This window comes from Pinus tabuliformis, chromosome 8 (assembly GCF_031772625.1).
Source record: "Pinus tabuliformis cultivar Carrire ecotype Pingquan chromosome 8, CPIR1, whole genome shotgun sequence".
NCBI lineage: Eukaryota > Viridiplantae > Streptophyta > Pinopsida > Pinales > Pinaceae > Pinus > Pinus tabuliformis.
In genome coordinates, this window is record NC_142294.1 from 801,779,324 (window position 1) to 801,799,755 (window position 20,432).

General features: G+C 34.6%; 1 protein-coding gene across 2 annotated transcripts; it reads right to left on the reverse strand.

Moving 5' to 3' along the window:
* Positions 1-1,974: 1,974 nt before the first annotated feature.
* On the reverse strand, positions 1,975-12,937 carry LOC149238007 (formate dehydrogenase, chloroplastic/mitochondrial-like). Of its 2 annotated transcripts, none has more exons than XM_089366901.1 (4): positions 12,752-12,937; positions 3,991-4,195; positions 3,676-3,827; positions 1,975-2,399 (listed from the first exon to the last, which is right to left on the reverse strand). In XM_089366901.1, exons 1-4 carry the CDS (start codon positions 12,868-12,870, stop codon positions 2,390-2,392), a joined length of 486 nt encoding a protein of 161 aa, XP_089223027.1. In that variant the 5' UTR covers positions 12,871-12,937; the 3' UTR covers positions 1,975-2,389. The 2 variants fall into 2 exon arrangements, with proteins under 2 accessions (XP_089223027.1, XP_089223026.1); XM_089366900.1 differs by having other exon boundaries at positions 3,991-4,200.
* Positions 12,938-20,432: the final 7,495 nt, after the last annotated feature.

Here is a 20,432-nt window from a genome sequence, read left to right on the forward strand (position 1 = left end):
GGGAAGTCTTCTTATTTCATTAGTTTGTGAGTTCTTGAAAAAACTATTTGATAACATTGTTGAAGTAGCATTGGTTGCTATAAAAAAATGTTTCTATGCATGGAAGATAAGAAGACAATCGTTATGGGTTGCAATCTATGATCATTTCCATCCATGCTAATGGGATGAACTTCACACGGATGGAAAGCACATTCTATCACTACAACAAAACCAACGATTTGCGCCAGATTTAGCGCCAGATTTTAGTGCATTTTTTTTGTAATTGTGATGAGCAACCTGGCGCTAAATCTGGCTCTATTGTACAATTTTTAAAGCGTCCTTTTTTGCACCTAATTTTGCATCCTTTTTCACGCTAGATTTTGCATCATTTTTTACACCAAACTATGCATCATTTTTTGCGTCAAATTTTGAACCAAGATTTGCATCTTATTTTATGACAGGTTTTGCTTCTAGTTTTGTGTCATTTTTTGCATCTATTTTTCATTCTCTTTTGCTTCCTATTTTGTGTCATTCTTTGCTTCCATTTTTGCACCATCATTTGCATCAAGTTTACACTGTATTTTGAATCCAATTTAACGTCTTTTTATGCATCCATTTTGTGTCAGTTTTTGCATCTAGTCTTACGCCAGGTTTTGTATCTAGTCTTACACTAGTTTTTGCTTCTATTTTTGCACCAGCTTTGGTGCCTATCTTTGCACCATGTGTTGAATTTGATTTAGCACCAAATTTTGCATCCATTTTTGTGCCCATTTTTGCATTTTTTTTTGGACCATTTTTTACATCCACATTTACGTTTGATTTGTCTCCATTTTGCCCATCTCATTTTGCACCATATTTTGCGTCATTTTTTTCATCCAATTTTGCATAATTTTTAACACCATCTCTTGCATCTAATGTTACATCATTTTGAGCATCCAAATTTGCATTTATATTTGCATCTTATGTTGAGTCATGTGTTGTGTCCACCTTTGCATCTTATTTTGTGTCTAATGGTACATTCAATTTAGAGCCATTTTTTACGTCTACTTCTATATTTTTTTTGGACCAAGTTTTGCATCCAATTTTAAGCTATTTTATGCCCCTTTTTGTACCATTTTTTTGTGTCTACTTGTGTCCAATGTTGCACCATTATTTACACCGACTTTTTCATCCAATTTTGCATTTTTTTGGTGTCTAGTTTTATATCGTTTTCACCATCCAAATTTGCATCTTTTTTTGCCTCATTTTGTGTCCACATTTGCATATAATTTTGTGTCTGAGTTCGAGCCTAAATTTGCATGTGATTAGGAATCATTTTTTACATCCAATATGGCATCCTTGGTTTCACCTTTTTTCAGCCCCATTTTGCATCTTGTTTTATGTCTTTTCTTACATCTTTTTTTTTTTTTCCTTTTTTGCACCCAAGTTTGCATCCCAAATTTACACCATTAATTGCATCATCATTTGGCATATTAATTTTTAACGTTTTTTGCTTCTTTTTAACGCTCAACTTTGCATCTTATTTTACATCTAGTTGTTGTCCTTTTTTGCATCTAATTTGGTGCCCATTTATGTGTCCTTGTTTTTGCCCAATTTGATATCCTTTTGTATGCCATGTTTTGTTCCCTTCTTTGTGTCAACTATTGCACAATTTTTCACTTCTAATTTAAAACACTTTGTATGTCAATTGTTTGCATTTTGTATTAATTCCTAGTTTAACATCCAATTTTACTTTCAATTTTGCATCCATGGTTACATCCGCATTTGACTTCTTATATAGAGTATATTTTTCTTTACATATATGACCTCCTTTATAGATTCATAGTGAAATATATGATAGTTTCTAAATATCATTAAAGCAGATATCACAATTCAAAATCATTTGTAAAGAAATTTAAGAGAAATTGACAACATCCATCCAAAAAAATAACAATGTGTCATTAACAATTTTCAAAACATGTATAAAATAGCAACATAATACTAATAAAATTAGTATTATTTTTAATCAAAACAAGTAAAATTCAAATATGATTAACAAATCAAAATATTTCATGAATATCGTTATTCTACGATAAATTAACAACATACATAAATCAAACTCATCGTATGATTACAAAATCAAAATGTCTCATTGATATAGGGTAAATTCACAACACCCATCTAAACATAACAATGTCATTCTACACAATAATTTCTTCATAAAAAACAATGCATGTGCATGCCTAGCTACCACCACCAAGATCATCCTCATGATCATCTTGACCATCCTCATTACTCTGATCCACATCATCACCAACACCGCAACTATCATCATCATCTCCTCCTTCACCACCATCATCCTCATCCTCATCCTCATCATCTCTTGATATATGTTGAACATAATTTGGATCATCGTCTTGGCAATCATTACCTATAGCATTCTGACAAAAAAAATCAATATTACATGTTAGTATTAATTACATAACACAACACATGTTTTTGTTATACAATGTTAACCATAAAATGAGGTAAGATATACTAGCATTTGCACCAAATGTTGCAAAGGAAACGTCGTAAGGCATAAATTGAAAAATACAAATACAACAAAAGAATACTTTGATAAAGAATAAAAATATATTGAATGCTCAAATCAATGCCCCATTAATTGGAAGCATTTAGTAGACATATCTATCAACATTAGGATTATACACAATGATCAAGAAATTTTCCATATACAAACAACAACTTCCACAACAACCTTTTGTCACATCCACATTTTAAGAAATGCCTTGGAACGTGATCGGAATCTTCCATATTGCCTTTTTCATTATGCAGATAAATCTTCCATATTTCTATTTTCATCATGAATATTGTTAGTTCATTGTTGTAAAGTGTTAGTGTGTTAAATTCAATACTATAAGTTCGACAAGTGAAAAACATTCCTCAATTAGCATAATATACATTTTTCTCTCACCGTGTATTTTTCGGTCAAAGAGCACAAGTAACATATTAACATGTATTTTCCCTTCATTATTTTCATCATAGAGCCAAGAAATCTACGCCTTATCTATAAAGTAACAAAAACATTTTGAAATAAGTTTAATATTTCAAGCCAGTGTCTAACCTATAAAGTAACAAAAACTTTTTGAAATAAATTTAATATTTTAAGCAATTGACTAACCTACTTTAATAATTGAAAAATTCTCAAAGATGAATTATACTCCATAATAAGAGAGCCAACATTGGAGCCCATACTTTCACTAAAACCAAAAGAAACACAACCACTTGTTAAGAAGAAATTCAAGTAATAATAATAAAACAAAAATAATAAACATTAAAGTATAAAATGGTATTTCCAACACACAAGTATATATATACATGCTCTATGTCCATTGTTAGATTAAATGGGTGTGGAGAAAATTAGTAGAGAACCCAAAATTGTATTTCTAATTAGGATGGGTGGAGAAATGCTTTAAATGCGGGTTGTTGTCATTCTAATGAAACCCTTTGCAAAGGGGATGTTAAGATTCTGAGAGAAAAGCTAGGCTTGGTAGAGAACACCTTCCTTGTTAAACATTCCCCTACTGTAACCAAAAGGAAAGGGAAAGAGAAACAATAATTAGGTTTTTGTTCACAAGTTGTACAAAATATATAGGTGCTATTGATGTTTGAGTGAATAATGGGAGAGATTATTTATGAAATTGTGATAAGGCGCACCTAGTTTTGTCAGAAAGAGGCATATTAATGACAAGTACATCACATTTAGGTAGCATTTCGTCAAGATTTGTCTCCAATGTTGCTCCAGTTTCCTTTTCCAATTCGGGTCCAATAGAAAGACGGTCGTGGTAAAGAAGCTTACAATTGAAGGGCTGTACAAAGGAACGCAATTCAATTCAACATCATGTAATGTTTATTATTATTAGATTGAAATTTTGAAACAAACAGCATGCATGCATAAGAATTATGGAGCACTGATTTTTGAAAAGAAGTTTGCAACATCATGAAGTAGTACTAGATCCTAAGAATGAATACCTTCAAACGCTTAAGTAGTTCTTTGCCAATACACCCTGCACCAATAGAACCAATAGTTTTCCCTTCTAGATCATATGACCTGTAAGAAATTGTTGCCACTTTCCAATCACCCTCAACAATTTGCTTATATCCAGGCACAAAGTTTCGCATCAATATGAGAATGCGCATTAGCTCATCTTCTGCCACGGACACCACATTACTTTCGCTGATCTTCAACCAATGATGATACAAACAAATCAATGGAATTAAAAAATATATCCAATATAAATAAAATGCGTTTAAAAGTAACTCTCTGTTTTATTTACAGGAAAATAAAGAGAGTGTTAGTCTATCTGTGTTTCTCGAGATATAATGCCCCATATCCAAAATACGAAAGCTACAGGAGAACAGTTATTACACAGTACAATCTCACCATTACAAAGGAGTCGATAAAAGACCAAATGCATTAAAGCTTTCCAAGAAATTGCAAAAACATACAATAACACAAGTGAAGATCAAGGTAAATCTGCAGTACATGTTGGATTGGGGATAAAGCCAACATCATAGCATGAGATTGACAATTAAATGAGTTGTAAATAATAATGGAATGATATGGAATTGAATAGCCTACAGGTTGAATATAAACAAGAGAGTTATTATTTCATTGTTATTAATTTATTATAAAATCACATTTTTTAAAACAATAACTATTTTTATTTCAATACCAACCATTAACTAATTTCTAAGAATAATTCTAATTATTGTTGTCCACTTCATCTTCTTTCCATTTCTGTACCATGAGGGAAAAACCCAATATCATTCCTATATCTTAAAATTAACATTAAATATGTCAAAATAGCTCAAGCATATTTTTGCAAGCATATGTTGGAAAACAATCATTACAGACGGATTAAACAAAGAAGAGCGCTTTGAGATCTTCCGCAAATCTTTCAGGAATGTAATAAGAGAAAAATAAAACCCATGGGTAAGTACAGCCAAAAGGATAATGAATCAATCTAGTCACAGTAAATATCAATATGATAATCCAGGTAAGATGTATTGTCACTTTTCCTGATTTTAGCCCTCTTGGCACCGGTAGGTTACCTATATCCTCACCCAAAACCAAAGTAGAAGCAGGCCTGGCTGGGAGACTATCTTTCAAAATTGACAAGGTATTATTTCTATCAATTAGAATGCACATCCTCAGGTGTTCAAGAATAATTAATAGAACAGTCAGCTAGATGAGCAGATCCAATTTAGAGAATCTCACTCAGATCTACTTGACATCACCTCCATGATTTAAATAATGATTCGAGGAGTCTTAATACTCCAGAGTCCAGATCACTTAACATACAGAAACTAAGGCAGCCAAAGAACAATATCCCATTACTCCCATGCCACATATATATGTTTAGGTATAGTTGGAAGGACACATACCTTTCATGTAACTAATTCAGCAAGGTTGTCATTACACGTTTTGGGCTATGTTCACTGCCCTGGTATTGAAAGGTATACAGGTTGTTCACCTTAATTACACACATCAATGCATATGTATGTTCAGGGTTTAAGCTCATAGGCCTGTAGCTATTACAACAAAACTACAAGTGTAAATATATAATACAGTGAATTCATTTCTGAGCAAATTCCAAGTCCAGCGTTTGTTCAAGCCAAACAGTCATAAGGTTCTGAGTATCTTATGGTCAAGCATCTCATCAAAAATGCATTCCATCACATTTTATCAATACCCATGCACTATCAAAAGACACGACTCTGTTCCTTCTCCTTGTTATCAAAGGACACGACTTTCTATATGTTAATTTATACAATCTTAATTCTTATTCTATTCTCTATGTACTTTCTAAATCCTTATCCAACATATCCTAGATCCAACTTCTGCATAGCCAAGGATCTTCATACTTCCACCTTCATACGTTTCTCACAACAAGACCCAAATATAAACCAAGGCTTTGGAGGAGAAACAAGAAGAGAGGAGTGTAGTGACCAACCTGATCTGATCTGCTAATAATACTACAAACTAAAAGATAACTCTCACTTTATTGTTTGTAGCTTCTTGGGGGTGAATGTGACAATGCTATATATATCATAAGGATCTGGAATCTGATATCTCCTCTTTGTTGTGGGCTGTTGGTTCCAGGGTGAGAAAAAGTGGTATAAAAGTCCTCTAAAAACGAAGGTGAAGGGTGTCATAGTGAGGTGGTTTTCCAGTTGCTTGTATCTATATAAACTATAAATGGATCTTTACTATAAAGTATTCTAAAGAGTTTCTTCAACTTACTTTAATATCCTTTTAAATTAACTCGTCCTCTTCTCAAAGACCCATATATAAATAAAGCATTGTTCATCTTTTCAAAGCTCATGTCTTAAGCATTCCATTAATACCAATAATAAAAAGAAGGATGATGATTCTGATGTATGTAATTTGTAGTTCTTGTTGCCTATGAATTCTAAGGAGCTTAATCCCTCAAGAGTAAAATAGTAAAAGGAATTTAAGTCTCGGTTGTATTGTTAGTTCCTAATCTCCTACTAACAAAGACATTCCGCTATCTTTTTTCAGGAGTGAAGACTAAACTGTATGTAATCCAAAACATACTTTCTTTGTCCAAGATTTCCCTACTTGTAATAGATTACTACAACCACATATACTACAAAAAGAAACCAATAACTCCTAATTATTATTCTGATGCCTTTGCGAGTTACTGATTAGATAATATAAACAAAGGAGTTATTCTTTATTCCAAGTGATACTAAACTAATAAGAAGACTAATCATACTATTCTTGTTTGTATTATCTCTGTATCTTTTCTATCTAAAGTAAATCTAAAGAGGAAGAATTGCTTATCCTAATCAAGTGGGGTGAGGATCTAGGGCGACCAATGGGAGAGGAAGGCCTAAATGAGGCACACACTTCTTCTGCTGCTAGGGCCTGGGTTTTTAATAGGATAACCACAGGGATATGTTGCAAGGACAGGGGAATAATTGGTTCTATGCAATGCCATGATCTTCTTTACAAGAGTCGCTGCTAATCCCTTGAATGTATCTTGTTTTTTTTTTTTTGCTTCTAGGATGGACCTACTTAGTCCTTCAACAACTAGAAGAAATAAATAAGGAGACAAGGTACAACCTTGTTTTAAGTTTTAACCCTCTTGAGGGTCTTAAGAAATTAGAGGCTGAACCATTTATAAAAAATGCATAAGAAGCTTAAATAACACATCCCATAATCTAATTTACCAGTCGTAAGTTGAAACTAATATGGATAAAAAGAAGTATCAGAAAGAGCCAAGACACCCTTTATAAGCCTTGGAGAGGTTCAACTTGATCACCATTATTGTAACATTTTTGACTTGAATAATATGGAGGCCCTCTTGTGCTGAAACAATTGCTTCATGGATCTGACGATCCTCTAGAGAACCAAGCGGTTCTGTTATATGAACTTACAAAGTAGTGCTTTCAATCTGACAGCCAAAACCTTAGCCATTATCTTATAAATACAATTAGACAAAGAAGTGGGTCTAAAAGCATAAAAAGACTCAGGTTGATCCACCTTTGGAATGAGTGCAATAGAGGTCCAGATGAAGGAGCCAGGGAGCCTTACTAAAGCTTCTCATTTCTTCCACTACCTGAAGTAAGTTGTCTCCCAACACTTCAACAAATCCCAGGTAGAACTCCACAGTCCACCCATAGGGATTGGGACTCTTGTCCTTATGGAAAGTGGACAAACACATTCAAAAGTGCTTTTCTGGACAGATCACCATTGCTGGAACTTTGTTGACTTGAATAGTGTAGAGGCCCTCTTGTGCTGAAACAATTGTGTCATAGATTTGACAAACTGTTCTGGTTAGATGAAGTTAGAAAGTAGTGATTTTAATCTCACAGACAAAACCTTAGCCATTATCTTATAAATCCAATTACATAAAGCAGTGGGTCTAAAAGCATCAAAAATGTTCAGTCTCAAAACTCTGAAGTAAATTTGTAAAGAATGTAGCATTAGCTTTCTTGGCTTAGTGAAATCCCTAATTTTCTATCCTATTTGCCTGTCTTAAAAATCTCACGAAAACCTGTAAAGATTGTGCCATTGTGTACGCTTAGCCTCTAAAAGCCCTAGCTTTCTATCTTCTTCTGTGTAATTTGAATAGAACACCATCAAATACCAGAATTATCAATTCCCATTCTCCAAAACTTTTAAATGTGCGGAACTGAGACAGAAATCATTCAATCAAACCACTCGAAATGCATCTGAATGCTGATCCATTAACTTAAAGAACTTCTTCCCAAACTCTGCCATTTTTTAAACAAAATTCATCCATACATGCATACATCCATACATGCATACATTGTATGTATGTATGTATGTATGGATTGTATACATGTATGTATGGATTGTATACATGTATCTATGGATATGTACTATGCATACATACATGCATACAATCCATACACACATGCATACAATCATACATACATACATGCATCAATTGTGTAAAATGAGAGCTCAAGTGCCAATTGCCAAGGGATATACCTATGCATAGATGACAACATTTTATTTAGCCAACATGTGAAGCTTGCAATTAATTGGATTATGAACCAGATTGCCTTGGGAAAACAAAGAGGGGTCATGATATGTCAAATGGAGTAAAATTATTCTTTCTCTTGCTGAGGATTAAAGCTACATCAACTCTCAACTTGCCCCTGCCAACCATCTCACTTTCATAGATAAGAAGATGATGTTGTTGGTTATGGTTTTTCTTATTGGTGCAACTAGCCAGATACTGCACGTTGCACATTCTGCAATTTTCCCTTGACCCTTATATGATAAGCTGGTATAACCAACTACACACTTGCAAAAGGAATGTGTAGGCAGAGATATATTCAAGAAACCTTACTACTACAATGTTTGTTTGAATGTATCTTGTTCCTCAATCTCATGGGACTAGTAAGGAAGCTTGCTACATAGCTTTTGCCTTGATTTAGTTAGGGCCAGAAATGAGACTCTGATCGTATGCAACCAGCAAGTTACCATTTGGGTTGTTGTATATTTCTTCAGCTGGCATATTGGTCACCTCAATTTGTTGGGGTCAGCGAGATTTCAAGCAGCTGGATATTGCCATATTGCCCCTACTCACAGTAAAAATTTACCTTGAACATTCTATATAGTATTATCTTGACCTAAATAGGACAAGAACGAGCACTCTTGTCATGTGTCCCTTGAATCTTGAAAGAAAACTTCCATATAAACTACACCTCCATTACCATATCATTGCCTATTCTCAAGGATGGCATTCACATCAGACAGTTGGATCAAGAAGAGGTATCTTGCCAATAAGTTCCACAAGCCATGAAGATAAGTACAAGGCTGCATGCCCACCATTGGGTAAGTTCCCTGGGTTTCTGCACTTCATCCACACATAAACCCTATATTGAACCCTCAAACAAACCCTGAATTTTCCCATCAAAACTACAAGACTTGGCCTTCAAAGTTCAAATTAGGCCTAAGCTCAACCTTCAAACATCGAAATTTGGCCACCAGAACAAACCTGAAACTCAGCCTCAACAACATTGAAGTTCGGCCTTCAACAGGGCTAAAACTCGGCCTCTAGAACAGCGTTGCAACTCACCTTCTAACTAGGACCAAAAACCTTCACAAAGAGTGCCAAAAACCCTTCCCACAAGAAAACTCTCCAACTATGCTTCACTTGGTTCATGAGGTATGAACCTTAGAATTACTCCTTTGCTTGCTTAGACAAACCTGAATTGGCTTGAGCGAGTAAGTCCTAGGTCCCTACACATAACACCTATATATAGTGTGTTTGACCACCAAAAGCAAGGCCGACTTGCCCACTGGCTAGGCTAACTTGGCAGACTATAATATTGAAAAAAATCATCTCTTTAACCAAAAGAAGTTAGGGGGAGTGCCATATAATGTTGCAAAAATCTTGGAATAAGCTTTCCAACCATATATATATATATATATATATATATATATATATATATATATATATATATATATATATATATATATATATATATATATATATATATATATATCATGTTCCATAATTGGAGTAAAAATGCATTCAAAGATAGGATACCTAAATGGGACATCAAAAATCCAAAAACAATATTTCAAGAAGGTGTGTCATATATCGTTGGTGAAAGGTCTCAAAATATGTTATTTGACTATATAACTCTCTTTCATTTGGATAGCCTTTGACATCAATAACAACCATTTTCAACATACATAATTCAAAGGAATCTGTTGCTAAAATTTAGCTACTTTTTACATGGCTACCATCCATCGTCTATCAGTTGAAATGTTAGACAAAAGGAAACAAGCCCAATACAACAAAAAGAGAGAATTAATAGCCTGTAATATGTCAAGCCAACAATCCACAAACAAGAAATAAGTGGCAGAAAATTTATAATAACACTTGCCCTTCTGTGCCTTCCAGGGTGGAAGGAGATGCGAATATAAACAAAGGATTCACGCTCTTAGTTTAATAATAATTAACTACTACCGTTATGTAACCATTCTGTAATTACTAATGGGCAAAAATAATAACATCTTACCCCACACTCACTTTTGGGAAAAAGTGGTGGCTGTGGAAAACTGTATGTAAAAGTACCAAAGGCAAAGGAATGTATTGATGCTCAAAGAATCATCGAAATGAGACCAAAAATCTTCAATTAATGCTCTGTTGTCCAATACAGTGTTGCAAAGATTGGTTATCTATCGTCAATATCATGAGATATCATGATTCTCTCAGCTCAGGGATATTATCAGCAGAAAAAGTTGTGAATTTTACAAATTTTGAACATATCATGATATTTTGAAAATATCCTGATATATCAACAAAATGTCACCAAAAAATGGAAAATATTAGCTGAGTTAGCAGATTATTGGATTTTTTGGCTCAGTTTGAAGTGGTATCAAAGCTTTTTCGAGGTACAAAGTGGAAGAATTTTTATTTTTTTATATAAATTTTTCAAAGGAAAAAGAGGACAGCAAAAATCAAATCATATTCTAAAATTTTAAAATATGAAGAAACCAGTTGTAGATCTGGGTTCCTCTAGAAAAATACCCAGCTTCAAAAAAATTGTGCAAATCAGAGCCTAGGAAATGGAGTTATTGTTGATAGAAAACCAAAGTTTTAGGGTTTTCCTGATGAAGACCACAGATTCTAGACCAATACATATTGACAGTTTGACCAGATTTTAGTCCATCCAATGCCAATAGATACAAAGTGGTTGTAGCATTTCCTAATTGTGGTCTATCTTTCAATTGCTTGAACCAGGACTATATCACGGATATTGCAGCAATAAAAGAAATAATTCCAGTCTATAGAAAGGTAGCATAGTAATAACATACTTGAGTTTTCGGGGTGCTTCAAACAATCTCGTCCTAAAGATAGGATTCCAGGTTGTTTGCAGATTTTAATTGGTGAGGTTGGCTCTAATTTTGGAACTTTGTTGGCTCTGCTGCAGGTATCATTTTGCCCCAAATCTTCGCCAAGCCTTTTTCATGGACTCACTAAAGGACTCTCATTTTCTGCATCCTTCATATGAGTAAACCTTCGACCCAGCACTGGTTTTCAATACAAACTTTCAAAGAGAGAAACTGGCAGTTTGGAGCAGGTTACAAGACCTCCTTCTATAATGAACAGAGATGACCCCGGAATGTGGCAAAAGTTCTCCCCTTCAGCCGGTGCTAAAGAAAACAAAGAGCTTCTCTCTGAAATCTCTAACGGCGTGCTTGGATGGCCTAATCTGACCAAAACTACAAAAATGTACCATGAGTTTTCCTCTACGTTGTTATATTGTGAAGGATAGTGTTTCCCTCAATTACTAACCGTTCCAATAGCCCCTGCTTCCTGATCCATTAGTTTTGACTTCTCCAGACACTAAAGAGCATTAACGATTCTATTCCATTACACAAAGATGAGCTGGAAGGGAAAACCCTTCGGAGCACAGTATTTCATGTTGAGGTATCAAATTCTTGGTTCCATGGAAATAGAAACCGCATGAAGATATCTACGAACCACTTGAACATAAAAAATGTTCAGTCTCAAAACTCTGAAGTAAATTTGTAAAGAATGTAGCATTAGCTTTCTTGGCTTAGTGAAATCCCTAATTTTCTATCCTATTTGCCTGTCTGAAAAATCTCACGAAAACCTGTAAAGATTTGCCATTGTGTACGCTTAGCCTCTAAAAGCCCTAGCTTTCTATCTTCTTCTGTGTAATTTGAATAGAACACCATCAAATACCAGAATTATCAATTCCCATTCTCCAAAACTTTTAAATGTGCGGAACTGAGACAGAAATCATTCAATCAAACCACTCGAAATGCATCTGAATGCTGATCCATTAACTTAAAGAACTTCTTCCCAAACTCTGCCATTTTTTAAACAAAATTTTGAGCACAACCTTGTCTAGTCCATTTATAGAGAGCGTTAGTTTATGAAATCTTGCCTGTAAGCCAAAATAGAGTCAAAATTTTCCATTGAAAGCTCAGAATAACTGAACCAGAAATAACCCTTGTGAAATTTGCTGCTTAAAACATTGTTTTGAGCACGGCCTCTTTCTTCAGATTTATTTTAGATAATACGGTAGCTTATTTAATGAAATATTTCCAGAAAGTTGAAATATGGCAAATTTTTCCAATCAAGAACTCTAAATAATTTCATTAGGACAAGGCGTAGAGGATTCATGACGGCGACAAGAAAATAATGGCGCTTTGCAATTTAAGCACTCTCTTGCAGAAAAATACCTTTTCTGAAATCGTTTTGACCACGAAGAAACGCAGATGAACTGTTGGAAGTCGTGCAGAGAGAGATCTGGTGGCTCGTGGATCGATTCTGGGGCAATGTTTATGCGATTGCAAACCATGATTGTTCATATGCGAGCTACTGAGCTCGTTGAGAGGGATACGCGCAATGGCGCCAAACTACCAAGAGGATTTGAATTTAAAGGCGGGATAGAATATCTACCATCCGATCATGTCATCGACGGCCATATATTTGTGTTTCAGTAAAACGGATTTTCAAAGAATTTGAAATATTATACATTTTATAGAATTTGAAATATTATACATTCTATTATTTAAGCTGAATAATAGTTTTACTTTGGAAAAATAATTGGGCACATCAAATAAAATATTGATGCGACGGACATAGAACTCCGAAACAATAATGCACCCTTCTCTTACTCCAAAACAATAATGCACCCTTCTCTAGCTGATGTGTCAATGCTTTCTTTGAAGTGGAACTTAAAGAATTAAGTAATTATTCATTATTAAATTGGGATTCTATATAAATTAATTGATTATTTATTAATGTTAATTTCATTTTATAATTTTATAGTAATTTTTAATAGATTTTTGTTAAAGATAATTATTTGAGCTATTATTGTATCAAGATTTTTGTTGTGTCTTTTATTATTATATTTTAATCCACTTTAAACATGCTCAAAATATGTTTTCATCTTCATTTGTGGAGATTATCTACTTGCATATTCAAAAAGTTTTGATGTAGTTTTTGCCTTGAAAAATGATTATTGTGATTGTAATGGTGAGAAATTATTCTATAAACAGTGTTAAGTGTTATTTAGAATAAATGAGAAATTCTTTTTGAATATATAAGACTAATCTTTGAGAGAATAGATATATATTCCCTAATTATCACATAAACAAGGGGTTAATCTTGCATTTAGTGCTTTATCTCTGTAGAGTTTCGCTAAACAAAGGGAATACCTCCTCCTGCGTGACTTCGATTGTCCCTCCCTCTTACAGGATTGCAAAGCATTAAGAATTGAATCTTCTTTATTTTAAAGATGTAGTCTTGTCGAATATACCAAAAACATAGTAGGATTCTTTCATTATTGACAAAATCAAGCACATGTGCAAGGGAAGTATTCATCTATGGATGGTTAACAAGTTCATTAATAACTACAAGCAAACGCTTCAAACTATGTATTTAATGATCTGTAGTCATCATCTAAAGAGTTCAAGAATCAAATCAATTCCAACCTAAGTTCTAAGTATATGGTAAACCTCTACTCTAGAGGTTCTATTATTGTAAAATTTCACAACTATGGAAGTTGTGGCAAGGTCTCAAAGGAGGGACTTTCTTTTTGGGGCAAAACTAACCTTTTTTCAAAAGATAGTTTCTATAATTGAATCCATCTTCAATATCCATTTCTTCAACCCCACTCTGCCGGATTTGAATATTGAATCCCCCCTACTTATTTTGGGATGAGATGATCTTTCAAAAGCCAACATAAATATATTGGGGACTTACAACAATATACAAACTAAGCAAGGAAGGGTATACACACATGTGTTAGAATTTGAATTGAAGTTGACTTGAGCAAAGGTATAACAATGCATATTTAATTAAATATTGGTGATTTTAACAACCACGTCCATTAGATTAAAATAATGATACTTTATGTGTATCTATATGCAAAGACAAAATACTTGAAAGGCACCTTCCCAACAACAAAGGTCATTATAAGAAAAATGGAAAAATAACAAGTTGATGGGTGGTATGATTGAATGAAGAATCAAAGGGCAAGAAAGAAGAGACATCCAAGTTTAGTCCTAATAAAAGATTTTATGGCCCCTTCCAAGGAGTGCGTTATTAAGAGGGACACAAACATGATCATGGAGTCTGTGCTAAAGTCTTATGGGAGAAATAGGAAGCATGTGAATGAGATATTATGGATTTCAAAAGAGAAATCATGTTATTCAATCCAATAGAAGCAAGGGGATTGGTGCTACTTGAGACTCCATAAGCTCTAAATCAATTGGTGAAAGCAAGAAGTCTAAAAGATAAATGCAAAGAAAGGAATATCCATCTATGTACAAATCTACAATAAATAAATTCAAAATTATACAGTGTTTCCATATAGACAATGTTAGGTCCCTATAACACTAGTGATTCCCCCATTACTAGTGTCATTGTGGCCCTTACTGTTATTGTTGTGCCCTTATTGTCCCCATATTGTTATTATTGTGCCCCATAGAAGCCCACTATTGTTATTTTTGTGCCCTTATATTATTATTGTTATGTTGACTTTGATTATATTGTGACCCCTTAGACTCCTATATATAGAAATGAGGCTTTGTCATTTGTATCATCCAATAATTGCTCTTTTGTGTAATGTAAAGGAGGTTGCCCCCTCGAAGAGGCTGATTTCTAAGTTGTTGATCTATCTTTTCTATCTTTTTGTGAGTTGGTTTCATAACAGACAACCTAGGTTCGAACCCTAAAAAGTGTAGGGTCTTTGTGAGTGTTTGTGAGGGAATGTGTTTGACATCACATAATTGGATTCCCTTCATCATCAAAGAGACATGTGTCCCAAAAGTCAATTTGGTTTAAGTGGATGTTAATATGATACATTGTATATTTTCTGAGGGTAGTAGCACAATTGGAAAAAAGCATGTTGGCAAGCCCTTGTGTATCCAAGTGATTGAAAGTTCAATCCCCCAGACATATCTCACCAATTGAACTTAAAAAAAATATGATACATTGTATATTGCAAAGCCATTAAGTTAAGTAATGACCTTGGCTAACCCAAATATTTAATTAGAATTTAAGCTCAAACACAACATTAGAAATGAAACCTTCACTCTAGATCTAAGGATATAGGGGTCAACATTGGATATTGGATACAAGACAAGGTGATCAAATGTATCTCTTGGACTAGCATTTTTTACAAAGGAATACAAATTTTAATGCTTATATTAACATGTATGTATAATATAATAATGAAATAGTCACTCTTTAGTTCATGGATAAAAGTGTTGGTGTGGAAGGAAATCTCGAGGGATGTGTCACTATAGTCATAAAAATTGCATTTATTGTGGCACATGGAGAACTTATTAATTGGGTGTAGCTTTAAAAATGGATAGGAGTGTTATCCTCCCCACCTAACTGCAATTCCTACAAATGACATATTTAGTGATTAATGAGTATATTGTTGTAATAATTTTGAACCCTGTGTTAAGAAATCCCTATGCAATCCAATTTAACTTAGGTACCATCCTCAAAATGAGGAGAATTCATTTGTGGGTTTCCTTAGAATGTGTATTTCAAGGAAGAATGTGTACTTTGTCGATATGTTGAAAGGTTTTACGGTCTTTGTGTTTTAGTGTACCATGTCATGTTTGGCATTGAGCGTTGGGTGTGTTGGAAGCCAACTCTTGGTAAACTCAAATACACTTGTCCTAAGGAGGGAGTTGGGGTTTTAAGGTTCTCTGGTTGTAAAAGCTTTCAAAGTCAATGTTTTTCATCCTCTTCTTGCATATTGCAGCCTCAAGGCCATTCGATGAGTTGGTGGTCATGCTTAAGGTTTTCATCCTATTCTTGCATTGTGCTTAAGGTTGATTGGTACCTTGTTCCATGAATTATGATCAACTTTGGGTCCTCTTTCAGTAGACACCTCCTAGCCACAGTATTAAAGGCAACATATTGGTTTCCTTTACTAATTTTAGCTTGTAATAAATTTAGATGTAATGGTTGTCACACGCGTTCATATACAACTACCTCATAACAAAGCTAACACAAGCACTTCTACCCATGCCTACATCACATCACAGAGGAGGAATCAATCAATATTATTCAATATCCCGCATTCGAGTATCCCTCCTTTGAGGATTCAATCCAACATTTATGGAGATCAGGTCATCCATTTACAATAACTAGCTTTGCCATATAGCATGTTCATATTCCTATTGTCATGGCCGAAAGTACCACCGACATATATCTTATGCAATACGAATAAATAATTAGAACGCCTCAATGGATGCAATTCATCCTATAATGCATAATGCATATATTAGATAACCCGAACCATAGGCTCTACCGTTTCAAAACAAAATCATTTATCATACATAATCAATAATCCGTCTGCCACAGTTGCATGACACGTTAACATGTGTATCTTAGGGATTATGCACAATTAATCAGAAGCGCAGCATTGGATGCATAGCACAAATAACTTGTACCATAGTTTATACAGTCGAGCCTTAACCACAGTTAACAAATTTGCATAGCGGCTCAAGCACGACTATTCACTATCTTAACAAAAGACAGGTTAACACCAATTCTACATAAGATCCACATACTGTGACTGTGATTAGAATTTCATTTATGTGCATCCATAAAATCATCTCATTAACGCCACATGCAGTGCATTTAAAACTCAAGCAAATTCTCTCATATGCTAAGGAATTTATAACATAGAGGGTAAGAAACCAACATACAGAACAATCCACGCAAGTGAGTCAAACTAGATCAAAAGAGAGAACGACACTTGGAAAACAGAGCACCGCTACCCAACCTAGAAATGACTCTTCAGTTCACCACCGAGTCGAGGTTCTTGCCATGGATCAACTGCCTCCAATTGATCTATGCAATGGGTATTTAATACCTTCTTTCATGATATGGTTTCCATTAGCGGTGTCTCGCTTTTATGGATCTTTTTATCCATTTGCGTAGGCTTATCTCATAAAAGCTCACCTTTCTCTCCCATGAGGATTTTCCTCATAGAAGATTGCCTTTCTCTCCCACACAACTTTTATGTTTTTCTCAATGGATATTTATCTCCAATCCATCCAACTTATCTAGAATTAAATCGAGAAGCTTTACCATGAAAGAATTATCCTTTCCCATTCACCAATGTGATTTGGCAAGAATCTCATCTCTTGGTGTCTTGCTTTTCCAAGTGATTAATTTATTAATAATGTATTTACTTTTTATATTACACATCATACCTAGCTTTTCTTAGCTTAGGTTTGCAAAGTTTGACACACAAGGGAGGGGTGTTACATTTTGGATCCCTCTCTTTCCTTAAGATCCCTCCAACTGCAGCTAGAGTTCTTAGATGACTGTAAGGAGGAAGCCCCTATTGGAAAGGGACAGACAGTTTGAAGGTGTCTATCTTGTTGGTAATTCCTATATCGAAAAGTTGTATTTTCATAGTCCAGGGGTTGGGAATACACAATTCCCATCCACTTGAGCTCAATTTTATCTCGCAAAACTTCATTGCGATCTACCTAAACACATATGCAAACATAGGTGAAAATGCCTTTCAAAAGTCTTTCCCTGTCTACTTTGACGAATCTTCCAATAAAATTGCCCACTTTTTCTAAGAGATCTAGATGGGTAAAGTGAATGGGAAAACTGGGAATCTTACCCATACTAGAGTAGTCATCGGCAACATAGTGAGAGGATTGAAGTTGGGAAACCATGGCTTCACTAGAAGACCAACTCATCCCCAAAACCATGGACCTTGGTCAAGGATTTTTTTCTTATCCTCAAGACATTTGAAGATCACCACAAAAAATCATGGGTCTACATCCACCCAAACCGGCGTTCATCCAATCCTATCATAATCGAACAGAAAAACGCTACTTTTTCAATAGAAAATGGGGAATAAAAGTATCACCCAAGGATAATGACCATCGTATCAAGCGCTCAATCATAAGGGAGGAGCAATAATTTGATAATCACACGTCCTTGATTTCTGTTGATTTAACTCTGAACACTCACGTAATATTCTCTTGCTTGGCGAATTAAACACCACTGCATGGAATGGACGAGGATTGAGCCGAAACCTGGATGAAGCCCACTTCATTCTCATCTAAACACAAAACTATATATACGTCAAAGCTATTACAATAGATTCTGACTGTCAACACCTCGAGGTTCTGTTTATATGTGGCTACCTTTTATGGTTACTATTGAATGTGTGATTGGCAATAGTAATGGCAACTTAGGGCTGCCAAATTTCCTTCGATTCCCTCACTACATCCTAACGCAAATAGTTGTTCAATGCCTTGGTTGTCTTTCAAAACTGGTAGGCAGCGTCTTCTTTGATATTTCTCGATGGTTTTAATTCCACTACAATCACAACTTTCATTTACATAAACTTCGTGTTTTCGCACGAGCGACGATTGTTCCAAGGTGAAATGTCACTTGGATGGTTTCAATGTTGTTGACCCATCATAACTAACTAACGGATATGCCCATTACAATTTTATACCACCCCATTATCAATATCAATTATGCATGGGAACCAATTAAAGCAACTTTTCACATTAATTTTATATGAGCATGAGAACATGTGTTAACAAGCAGCCCATAAAGCCTCATTTTGAATGCCATAGTCACTTAGAAGGAATTCCTCTTGTAGTAGCATCCTCCCTACTAAACTTTGCTAGTGCTAACATTAGAACCACCATTACAACAAGATATCTTTCTAGTGTTGACAACACCATTATAGTAAGATACCTCAAGAGAGACAGAAAATTTAAAAAGTATGATAGTAATACGTATCCAGAAGATGGTATTGAAAAGAGTAATTGTTCACGAATCCATAAGATTGTAAGGTCATTCTCATTATCATAATCATTGTCATCATCATCACCATCATCCTTGTCATTGTTATTGCCATCATTACATTATCATCATAATCACCATTCATGCCATCATCATCATCATTATGGACATTGTTTGCAATTGTTCATAATTGTAGATGTTGTAAGAAATATCATCAACCCAAAAAATGTGATCAGTGCTAGAAAAGGGTTGTTTAGGACACATTGATATACGTAAGAGAAATTTAACAACTCTATTTTTGACAGATGATCGATGATGATCATCATCACCACCATTATCATCGTCATTGTCATTTTTATCATCCCCATCATCATCATTAATGTAATTTCTATCGACATTGTTGTAATCATGCATCACCATCATTCATGCCATTATTGTTTTTGATGATGACCTAGATGAAAATGATGATCATGACACCAAAGATAATGCTTATGATTATGACAATGACAACATCTAAAATTGGGAAGATTCGCCAACGTCATTAGCATCGTCATCATCATAATCATTGCCATCATCATCATTGTCATTGTAACCACTATCGTCTTTATCATCATAATCACAATTCATGTCATCGCCATCATCTTCATTTTCATCATTGTCAATATTATTGACATTGTCATCAATTGTTCATAATTGTCAATGCCATAAGGAATATCATCAATGCAGAAAATATGATGAGTGTTGGAAAAGGGATGCAAAAGCGAACATAGAAATGGGGGCAACAATAGAAGTAAAATTGGATGAAAAGTGGATACAACATAAGTAGATGCACAACAACATGAAAAACCTGACACAAAATTGGATCCAAAAGAAGATGTAGTTGTCAATGCAAACTTGGATGCAAACATGAAGGAAAAAGTGGAAGCAAACATGGGTCCAATGGTAGGTGTAAAACTTGGCACAAATTGTGGTGAAACAAATGTGGATGCAACAACGGAAACAAAAGTATATGCAAAAATGGATGAAACAAAAGTGGACGCAATAGGGGATGCAAACGTGGAAGCAAATGTGGTTGCAATGGTAGGCGCAAGATATGGTGCAACAAAA